Source organism: Nicotiana attenuata, chromosome 1 (assembly GCF_001879085.1).
Source record: "Nicotiana attenuata strain UT chromosome 1, NIATTr2, whole genome shotgun sequence".
Taxonomy (NCBI): Eukaryota; Viridiplantae; Streptophyta; class Magnoliopsida; order Solanales; family Solanaceae; genus Nicotiana; species Nicotiana attenuata.
In genome coordinates this window covers 39,125,017-39,140,324 of record NC_031989.1, presented here as the reverse complement: position 1 = coordinate 39,140,324, position 15,308 = coordinate 39,125,017, and the positions used below count along the sequence as shown (strand labels likewise).

The following is a 15,308-nucleotide window of genomic DNA, read 5'->3' as shown; positions in this document are numbered from 1 at the left end:
ATGGATCCATCTGATATGGCCACTGGAGCTATAGCCACCGGGACTAATATTACTTTTTGGTGTTTCGTGGTCATAAGAATACTATGCACGGCCACATGGAGCTTATCCGTGCTATGCACGGCCACTTAGATCCTAACACTCAAAAATTTGACGGGCTTCGATTGACCTGAAATTTGATGGGTCCATCGAAAACAACCTTGTGATCAATTACCCCCATGACTAACATCGTATTTTGGCGTTTCGGGTCATGAAACATGAATTAGCGAATATGTCCATTCTTTCGTGTGTCCTATATACATGATGGTTTTCCTGAATTTCATTTACGGACTCCAATTAGCCTAAAAAAATTGGTGGATCCATCAGAAACGGCGTTAGGTTACCAATCAAAATTTTGCTACATGCAAGAAATCATTCCGATTGACAAAAAACTTTCATTACTGCTATATTTATCATAATTCCGTTATTTTCTTTCATTCATTCGTCATTTTTCAGACTCTTTTCCTTTCATAATATTTGTCCTATCAGTTTACGTGAAAGAATAAGGGATATTATCACTTTTAGCCCGCATCAGAAACTATTTACATCTGGTAGTCGAAAGAGTGTATAAAATTTGTATAACATACATAATGTATATATATACAAAATTTATATATTTTTTCGGCTATTATTTTTACGTGTCATTTTTCCAAAGAATAACAAGTCACAACCAAGATAAATATGGTTCTCTACTCAGTAAATTCATATTATACAAGCTTTGGAAGAGTGTCTCTGTATACATTAACCGCTGAGGGCACATTTGCTACTTGGGAAAAAACAATACATTTACATGATGGTAGTCCCAATATGGAACCAGAAAGAATGGCAATTTACATTTCTCTTGCTAAATCAAGCACAGTATACAAAAGCAGCCACTGTCCCTTTGGCAAACTTGTAAGTCTTCTTGACCTACAGCAAAATGGTTAAGTTCATTGAGAAAGCTCGGAAAGACAACAGGCGAATTCAGGATTTAGAATCAGTGGATTCAGAATCAGTATGATCAATGCATCTTATAGTGTATTTTTTTGCATGTATATGCATAGTTCGAGCCGAAAGTAGTGTGTTCAGTTCAACCCGCAGAACTGGTCCTAGATACGAAAGATAACCACAAGGTTAAAGGAGGAGAGTAACAAAGGTTACTTACATGAGCTTCATGATTTATGAATCATCTAGCAGTCTTTTCAGCTTAGCTACCTGTTGGTGGCCGCCTGTTTTAACCACCGTCAGTATTTGAAAGGTCATAACTTCTTGCAGAAATAATCTTGCATATATTGCTAATATATTTGGTAAATATGCCAATACTAATAAATGACGAGTTTAAGTTACATACACCCGTCAATGTAAGGAATTTTTACACCATCTGGTCATATTTACCTACCGTAGCAGGTAACTTGCCTTATTTTCAAGATTACAGATCCCGCATTTGCAGGAGGCTTACCTATAAATATTATTTCGATGAAGAAATTACCTTTTTAAGATACTTCTTGTGAAGTTTCATTGCACCAGTGCAAGCCTTTTTAGCATCCAGGTTTCCATTAACATCATTCAGTATCTGCAAATAATGAACAAATGATTAAAGTATGAATCCATATAAGGTGCAAACCATGAACTTTTCGAAAAATCAGTATAAATACAAGTATGTATTAATCCTTGAGTTGGAAATCAGAATAACATTTAAGTTTTATGTATGCGAAAACCTTAACAACGTCGTCTAGTCCTCTTGCTTCTGTCAGCAACTTATCGCTCTTGTCTTTCAGGACGCTGGCTACTAGAAAAACAGATATCGGTAGGGGAGCTTCTGATGCTTTGCCACCATTTTTCATGTTTTCTCGCTCGTATTTCCCAATATGGCGCGATTTTGATTTTGATTTAGATTCTTCAGATTTTTGATCAGCAGCTAATTCAGGATCTTCATACAAAAGAAACAAGTCTGGATCATATTCCAGTGCCCACATCATCTGTTCGAAAAAGATCAGGACAGACTATTAGATCATTGAATAAATAGCTCTGAAACAAGAAGAGGTTTTTCAGTAGAAAGAAACTTACCTCCCAAAGATATAATGAATCACAAAAGGAAAATTCTCGGCGGAACAAAACCATGAGCATCCGGACAGCAAACAGATAATCACCTCCACCTAATTTATCTGTAGGTCAAGATCAGAAGGAAAATATTATGTTACTTTTTTCGCGAGGAGATATGAGGAAGTTAAACCGTTTGCTTATTGATCAGTATTTGAATGAAGGGGAGCATTGGAGCAACGGTGAAATTGTCTGCGTGTGACCTAGGTCACAGGTTCAAGCCGTGGAACCAGTCACTAATGCTTGGATTAGGGTAGGCTGTCTACATCACACCCCTTCGGGTGCGGCCCTAAACAGCCAGAACAATAAAGAATGAAAATGCCCCCAGACCCTGCGTGAATGCGGGATGCCTTGTGCACCGGGCTGCCCTTTATTGCTCAGAATTTAAATATGAAAGTAAAGAGATTTTACCTAAGTGTTGGTGAAGTTTTGGATCAATAACTTGAGTTACTGAAGCTAAATTATTTAGCTGCGATTCTACGCCAACAGAACTCTCGGTGTATCTGAAATTTCCTCTCTTTGGAATTTGGCACGATAGTTTGTATCAGTCATTAGAATTGCAAAAACATAAAACATACAGTAATGCAAATAACCGAAGATGTTATTCAAAATGTAACATAGTATTCAGGAAAATTCGGGGAACAATGAGCATAAAGGTAATACTCGGAAAATACATATCTGAGAAGTAAGGTATTATTAGATATAATGTAAGAATGCTGTTTCAGTAAAGATTGTAAATATGTACCAGTCTTCTCATTAAACGTTCGAAGCACCAGAACGCATCTGCTTCATCGTCAAGAAGAATAATCATGGGCGAGCAAAGATCACTCATACCTGTTCAACAATGTCAAGATCTCTCAGTAACTGTACGATCAAAGAGAAACCAAGATAGTCAAAAACATTTTATTTCAAGAAGATATTGCGACAAAACGGACCTTGACAATAGTTAACATCTTTGTCAAACCAAGCATAAACAGAAAGGATATCCCAAAGCTTTGATAGATTCTCTTGTTTCTCATAAAAGACGAGTGACCTGTCCGTGCGAGCTACATCGAGTCCTAGCACAAGTACAAAGCCAAGAATGAAAGGTTATAAAACATAAACAAAGAAATCTTCAATGTGAAGAGAAAGGAAACCGATAAGCTATGTTGCTCAGACTCTTCAAAAATGTCAGATCCTTCAAAAGTAGTGCATTTTTGGAAGATCCAACGTAGGTGCCGCAGCATTTTTGGAGAGTCTGAGCAACACAGCCGACAAGTATCCTCGTATTGATAAGATACATCTGTAGTGCATCCCTCGAATCCTGATTTGCCTAACTGAAAACTGTGTGCAGACGAAGACTTTTGCAGATTGACTATGAAAAGTAAAGTGAAATCTATATAAATAACAAACCTATTTGGTGTAATGAGAGTTTCCACTCTATTACTCTTTTGTCATGCTCCTTTACCATATCAAAACCACTGGAATCACCTGTTTTTGCATGGTCAAACGACGATTAAATCTCAACACCATATGCGTCCAACAACCCTATAGCCATATATAGAAGAAAAACAGAGAAAAAGAGAAATGAAAAGACGAGTTGAGAACTCTACATCTTCAAGATTACCATTTGCTTGACTAGCTGAAGACGCTTCTTTCGCTGCACTTGCCTCTTGAAGTACTAAAGGATCTAAAATGGGATCACCATCTTCTGTTATTACAGGTGCAGTAATAAATCTACCACTTCCAATCGTCGGAAACATTGTGCGGCATTCTTCTTTTAATACAGCATATTGTGTCCTGATGATTATGCATTATAAGGATTTAGACAACACATAAGCATTTTCTATACTTTTGTTGAAAAGAAAGTAAAGTACCTCCGTAGCTTTCGTATATCCTCTCGTTCTGCATACGTGCTCTTTGGATCATAGCAACCAAGTAAGAATTCCCAAACTTCACCTCTAATTGATGGATGAATTCCCTAAAATGTCACAGATACATGTAAAATCGTCTACTATTTTACCATAATAATCGTCTCGCCTAGAATTAGTTTAGGAAAGACTAAAACTATGTAACACCATTAGTTCCACAAAGAATGTTTTATAAAAAGATCAATAGACAAGAGCCAACATGACAAAAAGTCAAGCTTACCCCACGATGAATTCGACCAAGTGTTTTGCCTATATCAAGATAACCTTCAGGGGAAAATGCAGCACGCCATTTTCTTGCGCTTAGAGTTTTTCCATTCTGAATATAAGTAGAATGTTAGATAGTAAAACATGAGTAGAACATATGAAAGCAAGGGGAGCAGGGATATGTAGTGAGGCATAAAACTTATAGCCAGGAAAGTATCATCAGAAATTCTGACCAATCTTATAAAATTAGATTCAGAGTTGTCGCGGAAAACGGACAAATTAGATCAAGTTTTTGAGAGCTAAACAACAGCAGAGATAGTCAAAAGTATAACACCTCCTCTGTGTCTTCAAATGCTTGTCCAGCCTCCGGACCAATGGCAGAGCCAGAAATTTCATTAAGGGATATCAAAGGAGTAAACACACCAAGAAACTAAGAGGATTCAACATATAGTGTATATATACATAAAAATAAACTTTTGACCTAGGTACATTGTGTAATTTTCTGGCGAACGGGTGCCAATTGACACCCCTTAACCTAAGGTGGCTCCGCCACTACTCCGGACAATATATAATGAGGACATACATACATACCTACAACCAGAATAAGAGGCCGTTCTTACCTCTTTCGTCCTAGTATTTCTTGCAACACAATTCTCTATGACTTACTACTAGTACTATATGGATTAACGGTCTGCATACACTTTACCCTCCCAACCCCAACACAAAACTTGTAATTGACCATTATTTTCATATCCGTAATAGTGCGAAAAGAATGTCTCGCTCCAAGTTGTTCCCTTAGATCAAGTTCAACTACGTTTACTAACTGCTACACTGAATATAAACTTAAAGATTTTACAAGCTGAAACATGCACGTGCACATCTCAACAAAAATAAGAGAAAAAAAAAAGGAAAAAGGGGAGGAAATCCTCTTAAAAAAAAGTAACATTTGTGTATTTGGAAACAATTGATCTTAAACTTTTTATTTTACTATTTTTTCAAAAAAAAAAAAGGTTTTATAACCACACAAGTATTATGACACCACAAGTTTCAAAAATCTTATAGGCAGATATATCTTATGTCATGTTCATTTTTCTTTTCTTAAATTCTGTGTCGAGTCAAACTATGTTACATAAATTGGAACAGAAAGAATATAGCAATGGTGATAATATAGGTGTGCAGAAAATACAAACCTTGATTCTAAACTTGGACTTGGGAACATCTGTACATTCAGGGCGAACTTGATAAAATGAATCAGCCGGAGCTCCAGGATCCCTCCACATTTTCGAAATATCTAAAGTTGCCATCTTTATATATTTAATATTTCCTCAAATTAATCCCAAAAAAAAAAAAAAAAATCAATTTCAGAAAAAACCAGCACCCACCAGTTGCAGCTCTTCAAAAAACTTTCTTTGCTGGTGGAGTCGAAACAACAAAAACAAAACAAACAAAATTTGAAGAGAGAAAAAAAAACAAGAAAATGGTTTTTTTTTTCTTTTTTCCTTTTCTTGCTTTTGTTTTTGCTGTTTTTGCTGGTGGTGGCGTTGTGGTTGGGGGAGATTTTTAAAGGTTTTCTTCTTGTTTGTATATTTCTGTTGTTTCTCTTCTTTCTTTTTTTCACAATATTTGTTGTCTGTTTAATGGCCCCCAACACATCCACACACAAACATTGGCCGTTTAATACGTAAATAACTTATATAATGTGTTCTCTGGTCTTATATTTTTTGTCTTCATTTTCTACGTACAGTCTTACCTTATGTTTTTTTCCTTTAGAAAAGTTTATAGCGAGAAAGACGCGGGATCGAAGGACTTGTTAGTTGTTACCCATTTCCCCTCCCTACTCGGGTATTGAATTTTGAATGGTCGTTGATTGGTCAATTTGACTTGGAAGGAATTGGAAATTGTTTGTTCGTACCTCTTCTATTTTCGTGGCACCCGCTATCTCGACTATAACAAGCTAAAAAATTAATAAAAATTCTTCATTCATCCTATAAGTAGATCTTTTTATGAACTTCTATATTTGCATTATTAGTTTTTGATTATATTGTTTACCCGTAAAATAGTACGGTTGAATTTATACGTAGTTTATAGACAAGTGAATCGACTTGACCCCAAAATGATAAATAAATTAGACAAGGATATATGACTTAGCGTTGAAATCGAGATAAGACAATAGCAATCTTGATTCCAGGAGCAGAGCTTCTGGAGACAGTAGTAACAGTATTAATAAACAAGAAGATAAAATATTATTGAGCTTTTGAACAGAGTATAGTATTAGCTTGTCAGAAAATCCGTGTCCTTTACAATGACTGTAGAGCTTACTATTTATAGTTGCACCTAGGGAACAAGGTCCTAGAATCAAGCCCCTCTTAAATGACAATTATGAGGGCCATTGAAGAACGTGTAACGGTAGGCAGTGAATGACATATTCTCTATAACGGACCGTGCACTTAATGCTATAGAATATTCTCCATTAAATGCTACCGGGTGATAGGTATTTAATTCGCCTTTATGAATACCATTCTCTTCGAGATCGTTGTCGGCAGACCTAACTGTCTTCTATCTTCGACTCCACGTGTCGCTTTTTCATGTGATCATTTAATATGAATATATTTTACCCTATATAGATAGCCCCCTTGCTTTTCGGTGGCATAACCTTGTGTCATCGGAAAGTTGGTAAAGATACTTTTTTGGCGGGAAAGTCTCTGACCCCTCTGAAAAGTTTTTGACAGTTGATTAGACGCACGTCTCTCCTATTTAATGCCCCGAACATGCGTCATCCCACGATTCAGCAATGCTTTTGCTGGTTATCGAGGTAATTATGGCCACGATTTTAGCCGTCTATTCCTTTGCTAATACGCATCAAACTTCTCCATTTACACTTCATAACTTTCCAAACTCTCTTTACTCAGCTCATACTTGTCTTTAACTTTCTCTAATTTTCTTCTTTAGAAAAAGCCTTTTTCTCCCTTCTGATAATAATGGCCTCTTCTTCCAGAAATCCCAGTTCCTCAAAGAATAAAGGTAGTGCTGATGATGCTCTCCCAAGGAGAGCAACATTATTACAAGAAAACTCATCACAACTAAGGACTTCGAAGAGAAGTACCCTTCCGCTAACCCTCGCATACGGGCTGTTGGCGTGTATCATTCTTTCATCCATCCTTCCAGCATTCCTGTTGTGAAGGAAGACTGTTGTTGCCATGATTTAAACATCGCTGCTCCTGACCTGATAGAGCGGGTAACCTTACCCAAGAAGGGCTTCACGTATTTTTACTTGTATCCCTTCACTTTGGGACCGTTCTCCTTGAGCGGGGAGCTTGACTCCGTTATCGTGGATTTTTGCATCCGTTACCAGGTATACCTGGTACAGGTAAGTCCTTCTGTGTGGAGGACAGTTGCTTGTCTTTGGCATCTATGCGAGGAGACAAAAGAAGAGCTATCCCTGGCTCGATGAATGAACCTTTATTCCACCAAGATATTCTACGGGGGAATGATAAATTTCAAAAAATGTGGCCACCATGCTTTTCTAACTAGCATGGATGATGACAACGACCGTGGGTGGATGGAACACTTTGTTGCAGTTGCCACCAGGGACATCATTCCGACCACAACTCCATCCTTTCCGAAATTATGGAACCGTACTCGTAAGTTCGTCGTTTATCTTTTCTTCTAGTTAAAGACCGCCCCATGCTGTTACTTCTCCTTCTTCTTTCACTTATTTCAGCGACTGGATGGACACCACCTAGGGTTGAAGGCTTGGGCTAGTGGGTCCAAAATAATTTGGATGTCACTACGTACGAGACCTGCACGTAGAAAGACCCTTAAATATGGGTGGAAGGACAAAAATCATGGTAGGTCGAACTCAACTTGTTTTTACCTTTCATATAGGAAAATTGATTAACCTTTCTCTCCTGTTGAGTTCAGGTCTACCCCAGGGCTCAGTTGTCATCCCCGAGAAGGACGTTTTGGCTGATCCTGCTGATGCGGCGAGGCTGCTACATGAGGCTTTCACCCAAACAGGCATCTCGGGGCTCGCTTTTGGTACAAGTGCTTCTTCTCAAAGTCCACGTCCAGAGAACAAGCCACCAAAAAGGCAATGTTTCTCCGCGGCCGGGGGAAAAAATAAAAAAGCTATGGGTGCCATACCCGAGCCGTCCATGGATGCTGTGGTGATGAGTGCCGTGACCGAGCCGACCGTAGACACCATGGTGATCGACGATGATGGAGAAGCCAGTGATGAGGGGGCTTCTCTACATAGAAGACGACGACCTTCATCAGCTTAGCAGAATGCTCAATCTGTTGAGCTAGTTACGCCAACTGAGGATGAGGCCTTAACACTCTAGGGGGGAGTATAATGTAGTGGAAGATGTCAATTCTCCCTTCCGAGTCCCATCGTTGTTCCCAGTACCATGAGGCTGGGTACCGGGTCTCTCACGTCTTCGTTTGATGAGCAACCAACAACTAACATTGTTATTGCCGCAGCTGCTTTGCAACCTGCAACGCCATCAACTTCATCTCCTTCTTCACCAACTCTTCCTTTGCCACCATCAACTGGTACATAATCTCCACTGGCCGCAGTTGTCCGAGAGGAAGATGTACGTTTTGCCCAGTCCCCAGTTCATGGGAATTTGGGGCATAGTTATTTCTGCCCCCTCCGAAGATCCCCAAAGGAGGAGGAACGTCACCCTTTTAGTTTCTACCGGATGCCATCTGCTGTCCCGGCAGATGGAACTTGCTAATTATCTGAAGCCTCTAGCTTCAAAAAAAGATAGGAATAAATACAAACTCTCTCGGGAGAGTGTTTGTTGAACAATGCCATGCACAATGCAACGGCGGTATAATCTTTATTTCCTCTGTTATTTCTTCTATCTTTGTTATGGAAGGGTATTGAGTGAGCATTTTTGTTTTGCAGGCTGACTTCCTTGCTTCTGAGGGCCTTAGAGGTTGATTCTTGATAAGGAGGAACTTACCTCCGAGCGGGATCAATTGTTAGCCAAGCGAGATCAAGTTACTACTCGTCTCCCGGAACTGGAAGCATGAGCTACTGAGGCTGCTAAATTGGAGGCTCGGTTGCAGAAAAGCGAGCAAGAGGTAGTGACTACCCTTAGCCAAGAGACTGCCCGGTTAAAGGTACAATTTGAAGAAGCAAGGGCAAAGTGGGTCGAGGTCCACAATGTCATTCTTGCTTAATCCAATCGCGAGGCTGCCTCTACTAAAAGATTGAGTTATTTGGAGGTGGCCTTGGACTCCAAATCTGAAAAGCCACTGCAGCGGAGGAGAAGTATACCCGATTGGAAGAGAGGCATAAGAGAGTCATAGAGCACAATAAAGTCTTCAACTCCACTATCCGTGACCTCGATGTAAGCCTCCAGGCCACTAGATCCGAGCGGGATAGCCTTTCAACCGAGGTTGACCATCTTAAAGAAGAAATCCAGCGCCGAGCAAATTCCCTCATTGTTGAAGAAACATATTCTATGTATATCATGAGGAGAAAAACCAAGGAAGAGGCCAAAGCAGGCGTCATTGACTTTGATGCCGAAATTGCTAAGGCTCGTGAGCTGGAGTTAACTGCCCGAAGGAACCTTCCGATCCATCCTGATGCTACCGACTCTTTTGGTTTCGGTTTTAAGTTTTCGGGAACTAAAGAAGAACCGGAAGGTGATGATGCCGAAGTCCAAGATGGTGAAGGCCAAGATACTGAGCCGGCGGCGGATCCGCCTACTTCTCCCGAGGGTGCCGATGCTTCTCTTCCTCTGGATTTCGGAGGTGCAGTAGTGTAGCTTTTTGCTTTCTTTTCTTTTTAATATCTTTGTATTTGTGCTTCTTGGCATGTTTGCTGTGAATAGAGGTATCTTTTCGTTTAAGTATGTGCAAGTTTTTCTATTTGTGTACTTTTCGTTTAAGCATTTGCGCAAGTTTTTCTCTTTGCGTCGAATTATGCAAGGCTTTAGGTGTATTTTCTATTTTTCTCCAAGAGCATTTGGATTCCAGGCATAAGTTCTTCCGGAATCAACCTTTTACCTTGAGGGTTTCATAAGAGAGAGCCCTCTTATATTTACGGTGCTTTTGAAGAGGACGTCTCCTGTTCATTACGGCACTAGCATTTGAAGTACTTGATTAACTTTCAAATGATAAAATTAATTCATCGCTTAGAAAAGAAACAAGATAAAAATAAAAGGACTTCACTTTATTCCTTCTATTTCCAAAAGTACATAAGCATTCGTTATGCTAAAAAGAAATTGCCATTACTTGTGGCTAATTTGTATAACTTATTTCTACGGGGCTGGCCGTGTAGTCCCCGATCCCGATGATAAAAATTGTTTCTCGGATTTCGTAGTCTCGTTTGATGTGGTAGTTAATTCCATATTCTTGTATCATCCCCCCCCCACTGTTCGAATGCGAATGATGCAAATTTGAACACTGGAAGTCTTGATCCTTTGGAGATTCCACTAGTGGATGGTTAGATAATCTTTAGTTCGGTAGCAAGCTTCACTTTCCCTTAGGAACTTTGTTATCGAGGCAAAGACTATCTAACAAACCTCAGTGGCTTGCACTCGTGAACGGTTGGATAACCCTTGACCGATAGCAAACTTTACTTCCCGGTAGGAACTTTTGCTACCGAGCAAAAAATTTTCTGACCGCTCCGTAGTGATCCTTTTTGCGTCTGTTGTCATTTTAAGGTATTATTTCCACTGACAAAGCTTCCTTCTTTGTATGCTTTCCGTTGCTGCCTCATTAAAAACCTTACCAGAAAAATCCAATTGGGACGAAAACTGGACGAAGGGAAAAAGAGTGCAACACATACTTTCAGTATAGGCGAGTCTCATCAGCAATAGTATCTTTTGAGGTGTGCCACGTTCCAGTTGCTCGACAACTTTACTCCGTCTTGATTTTCCAATTCGTATGACCCTTTCCCGATGACAACTGAAACCCGGTAAGGGCCTTCCTACGTTGGACCCAGCTTCCCTGCGTTGAGCTCCCGGGTGTTCTGAGTTAGTTTCCTTAAAACCAAGTCTCTTACTTTGAAATATCGGAGGTTGGCTCTTCAATTGTAATATCTTTCCATTCTCTGATTTTGGGCTGCCATCCTTATATGCGCCAAGTTTCTGCATTCGTTGAGCAGGTCCAGTTTGACCAACATTGCTTCATAGTTTGCCTCTTCGTTCGCCCGGAAACATCTCAAGGTAAGTTCCCCTACTTCCACCAGGATTAAGGCTTCTGCTTAGTACACAAAAGAGAAAGAAGTGTCCCCTGTGCTTGATTTGGTCTTTATTCAATACTCCCATAGTACTCCTAGTAGATCTTCGGGCCATTTGCCTTTGGCTGCTTCCAATCTCTTTTTGAGATTTTGGCTAATCACCTTGTTTGTTGATTCTGCTTGACCATTTGAACTCGGGTGATAGGGTGATGATGTGATGCTTTTGATTTGAAAGTCTTCAGGGAATTTTATGACCTTTGCGCCTATGAATTGTGGCCCGTTATCGCAGGCTATCTCTTTTGGTATCCCAAATCTGCAAATTATATTCTCCCACAAGAAAACTTCCCGTTCGCCGATCTTCTGTTAAGGACCCGCTTCAACCCATTTAGAAGAATAGTCACTTAAAATCAAAAGAAATCTTACCTTACCGATGGTTGGTGGCAATGGACCAACTATATCCATCCCCCACTTTATGAACAGCCATGGCGACAAAACTGAATGTAGTGGCTCTGCTGGTTGAAGTACCAATAGTGCGTAGCGTTGACATTTATCACATTTTTGAACATAAGCCTTGGCTTCTTGCTCCATCTGGGGCCAGTAGTATCCTGCCGTGATTAATTTTAGAACTAAGGAATCCGCACCTGACTAATTTCCACAGATTCCATCATGGACTTCCCGCATGACATAGTTAGCTTCGAAAGCCCCCCAAATATTGGGCCAATAGGCCTTGGAAAGATCTTCTATATAATTGACCTCCCTTGAAACTATATCGATCTGCTTTAGTGCGCAGTGCCCGAGATGCCCTAGGATCTTCAGGTAATTTTCCATGCTCGAGGTAGTCAATGATCTCATTTCTTGTCACGACCCAAAATCCCACCATAGGCGTCGTGATGGCACTTAGTCTCTAAGTGATGTTTTATACTTCAATACCACACAAGAGAGGGGGGGGGGAGTGATTTGTACAGTACCCAATTTTCGCTTAACTTGATTATAGAAGGACCTGGTTCTTCTATATGTTCCAACTACTACTGTCGCGGAATGATAAGTACAGAAAATAAAGAACACAGAGATTTTACGTGGAAAACACCTGGCTCAAAAGGTGAAAAAACCACGACCTACCTTCCAGTAGGATTTTCCCAAACTCTCCACTAAAATCACTGAGCCAAAAACTGCATTTACAAAAACTCTTTTGTAAACCTAGGATTAACTCTAATCCCGTTGTGGCACACAGCCTCAACTGTTGCGACAATTTCAAGTTAACTCTAACTTGAAAACTCTAAGTACCTAATACAATTGCTTATATAAAAGCTGAAAGGTACAATGTAAAATCACCTACTACAATTGAACTAGAATAAAAGATAGACACTTGGAACTGGTTCTTCTATCTGGTTCAAGTAGCTTCAGGATTGCACGCTTGAATCACACATAAATAATTGCCTTGCTATTTTGCTCTCAATTCACGTTTAACTTCTGCTTATGTGCATTTTCTGTAAAAGAGAACAACACTAATAGTTAAGGAGTTAGTAATTTGAGATTAACTAGGATACATATGCTACTCTTCTATGGTGGAAGAGTTCTAGTTGATCTCATACTCTAACTCTATCCTTTTCCTCAACGTGTTCTCTTTGTGTAAGGAGTCTGTCTCCTTATCCAGTATGCAATCTTTTCGATCATGATCAGGAGATATCACTTCTGATAAGTTAGATTTATCTCCTTTACATGCATCTCACATGTTTGGGTTGATCACAACTGTGCTTCACAAGATGGACCGGGTCCATGTCTGAGTTCTTTTGTCAGTCTTCAAAACTTCACATTTACTTGGGCCAACAAATTTCCCCTTTTTGATGATGACAAACTCTGTGCTTTTCACTCACTTAGGCCCTGTAAGAACTCAGCTTATTCATCAATACAAAGTTTAGAAAAATTCACTTATCATCAAGGACCAGGTTAATTAGGTTATAAACATCACATATTCAGAATATGTAAAGCACAATATCTCTTCCCCCTTTTGGCACCATCGAGAAGTTGCATAAACAAAGTATGAGTCCAGAATTTAATAAGTACTCATGGCCACTGGGGCAACTGCAAGTGCAATCATGGATTAATCATCAGTAATCAGGCAAACATATTTAAACTATCAAGAAAATATTAACAGTCAACAAGAGCAAAAACAGTAGATATCATTGATAGAAGATATGTTGCTATCACAACCCACAAACAGAAAGCAAAAATATTCAAAACATGAGCAAAAAGAAAGAGAAATCCCTAATCTGGGTCACTGGTGGTACTAGACAGGTTCAAAAGATAAAGGCTAGAATTCCTAAGGCTTGGGGGAGATAGAAGGTTGGTTTTGGTCTTGGAGAAGGTTCAACATATTGTGAAGAATCCCATCATTCTTCTCCTTTTCCTTGGTAAGCTCAGTTCTGAGAGCATCCCTCTCAGATTAACCTTTGCTAAGCGAGCCTGCAGCCTAGCTATCTCAGCATCCTTGGCCTCACTTTCCTGAACTAGAGCTTTGACTTTACTGTTGATAGGTGTCTTCTTGGATGAACCAGGTTCATTTGGAATGGCATTGACTAGATAGTCACAAGCAAGCAGAGTATTAATGCCAAAATGATCCTTGCTTGTGGCCATTACCCACTTCTTCAGAGGCACCTTGCACCGATCTAGAACAGTAGTCAGAATAAATCCATAGAGGGTGGCATGGGCCTTGGAGCCATTGATAACCATGTCCAGTAACTTGATGATGAATGCAGGCAGTTGATTTGCTTTCCACTTTCAAGGCACTCCATCAGAACTAAGTCCATATAGTTAGCAATGTGCCTTCTTTCCTGCCTGGGCAGTAGGCACTTGTTGACAAACTCAAAGAGGACTTTGTGCTGTGGCTTCATTTCACTCTTGTGCACAAACTTGGCCTCATTCACTTCTTCAACATCATAGAATCTCCTAGTGATTTCAAGAGCCGGAGGAAAGGAATCCAGACTTGGCCATCTTTGCCTAGTGTAGTCATCATATCCCTTAGTAGGGATGTCAAGAATCTCTCCCAGCTTCTCTGCATCATAGGTTACTTGAACTCCTTTTACTTGGCTGGTGACTCTGCCATCTTTGACCTCTGCATTGGCCATGAATTCAATGATTTCATTTCTAGCTAGCCTTCCATCCATCTGAAGGACCATGTCCTTCCAGCCCTGAACAGCTAGGGTATCAACCAAACGAACCATTCCTGGTTCCACCAAGTCTTTCAACAATCTTCCCTTCAAAAATTTTCTTTTGCCAAACTTGACCGGCTTGTCCTGTTCACCATCAAACTCACTCTCTTCTTCACCACTCCATTCCTCATCTTCAGAAATTCTAACTTGTTTGTTTTTCACTGCAGACCTTGTCCTTTTGGCCAATGAAGGTTCAGCAGCCTTAGACACAGATGAAGACTTCTTAGAAGAAGTCTTGGTCTTTTTGGGTTTGGGGGTCTGAACCTCCATTGTTGCATGTTCCTCCTGATAGACCAGTTCCATCTTCTCAACATTAACAGCTTCAGAGGACTCTGCAATCTTACCTTTTCCTTTATCCATCCTCTTCTAGGGAATTTCAGTAGTTGTTGGGGAGGAAGCCTTTCTTTTCTTGGAAGGTTTTGCAGTGCTGGGGGCTTTTGGTGTTGGAGGTCTCCTTTTCTTTGGATCATAACTGGCACCTACTTTCTTCAGAAGGTCTGCTAGGGTTTCCTCAATAGATTAACCAGGTTCATCTGCCTGTGAACTTAAATTAACCAACCCTTCAGCAGCCTCCCCTAAACCACTTCCCCCTGACTTCTTGCCACTTTCTTCCACAGTTGCTTGTTCAACCCCGTAGATAGCTGGTACCATCAATTCAGAAGTGGGTGAAGAACC

At 40.1% G+C, this 15,308-nt stretch overlaps 1 protein-coding gene across 1 annotated transcript; it reads right to left on the bottom strand.

Annotated features, from left to right (window-relative positions):
* Window positions 701-5,913, bottom strand: LOC109225128 (TBC1 domain family member 15-like). The gene is made up of 14 exons (XM_019389715.1): window positions 5,612-5,913; window positions 5,420-5,520; window positions 4,246-4,341; window positions 3,972-4,075; window positions 3,722-3,894; window positions 3,508-3,585; window positions 3,051-3,173; window positions 2,861-2,949; window positions 2,527-2,632; window positions 2,083-2,180; window positions 1,734-1,994; window positions 1,505-1,588; window positions 1,181-1,244; window positions 701-945 (listed from the first exon to the last, which is right to left on the bottom strand). The coding sequence occupies exons 2-13, from the start codon at window positions 5,507-5,509 to the stop codon at window positions 1,227-1,229; spliced, it is 1,320 nt and encodes a 439-aa protein (XP_019245260.1). The 5' UTR covers window positions 5,510-5,520; window positions 5,612-5,913; the 3' UTR covers window positions 701-945; window positions 1,181-1,226.

Excerpts from the sequence above, each read along its gene's own strand:
- LOC109225128 (XM_019389715.1), bottom strand. The coding sequence starts at position 5,509 with ATGTGGAGGGATCCTGGAGCTCCGGCTGATTCATTTTATCAAGTTCGC. Across the intron at positions 4,342-5,419 it reads AGTCCAAGTTTAGAATCAAG|AATGGAAAAACTCTAAGCGC; the intron begins GTTTGTATTTTC and ends ACTTATATTCAG. Across the intron at positions 4,076-4,245 it reads TTGGTCGAATTCATCGTGGG|GGAATTCATCCATCAATTAG; the intron begins GTAAGCTTGACT and ends GTGACATTTTAG.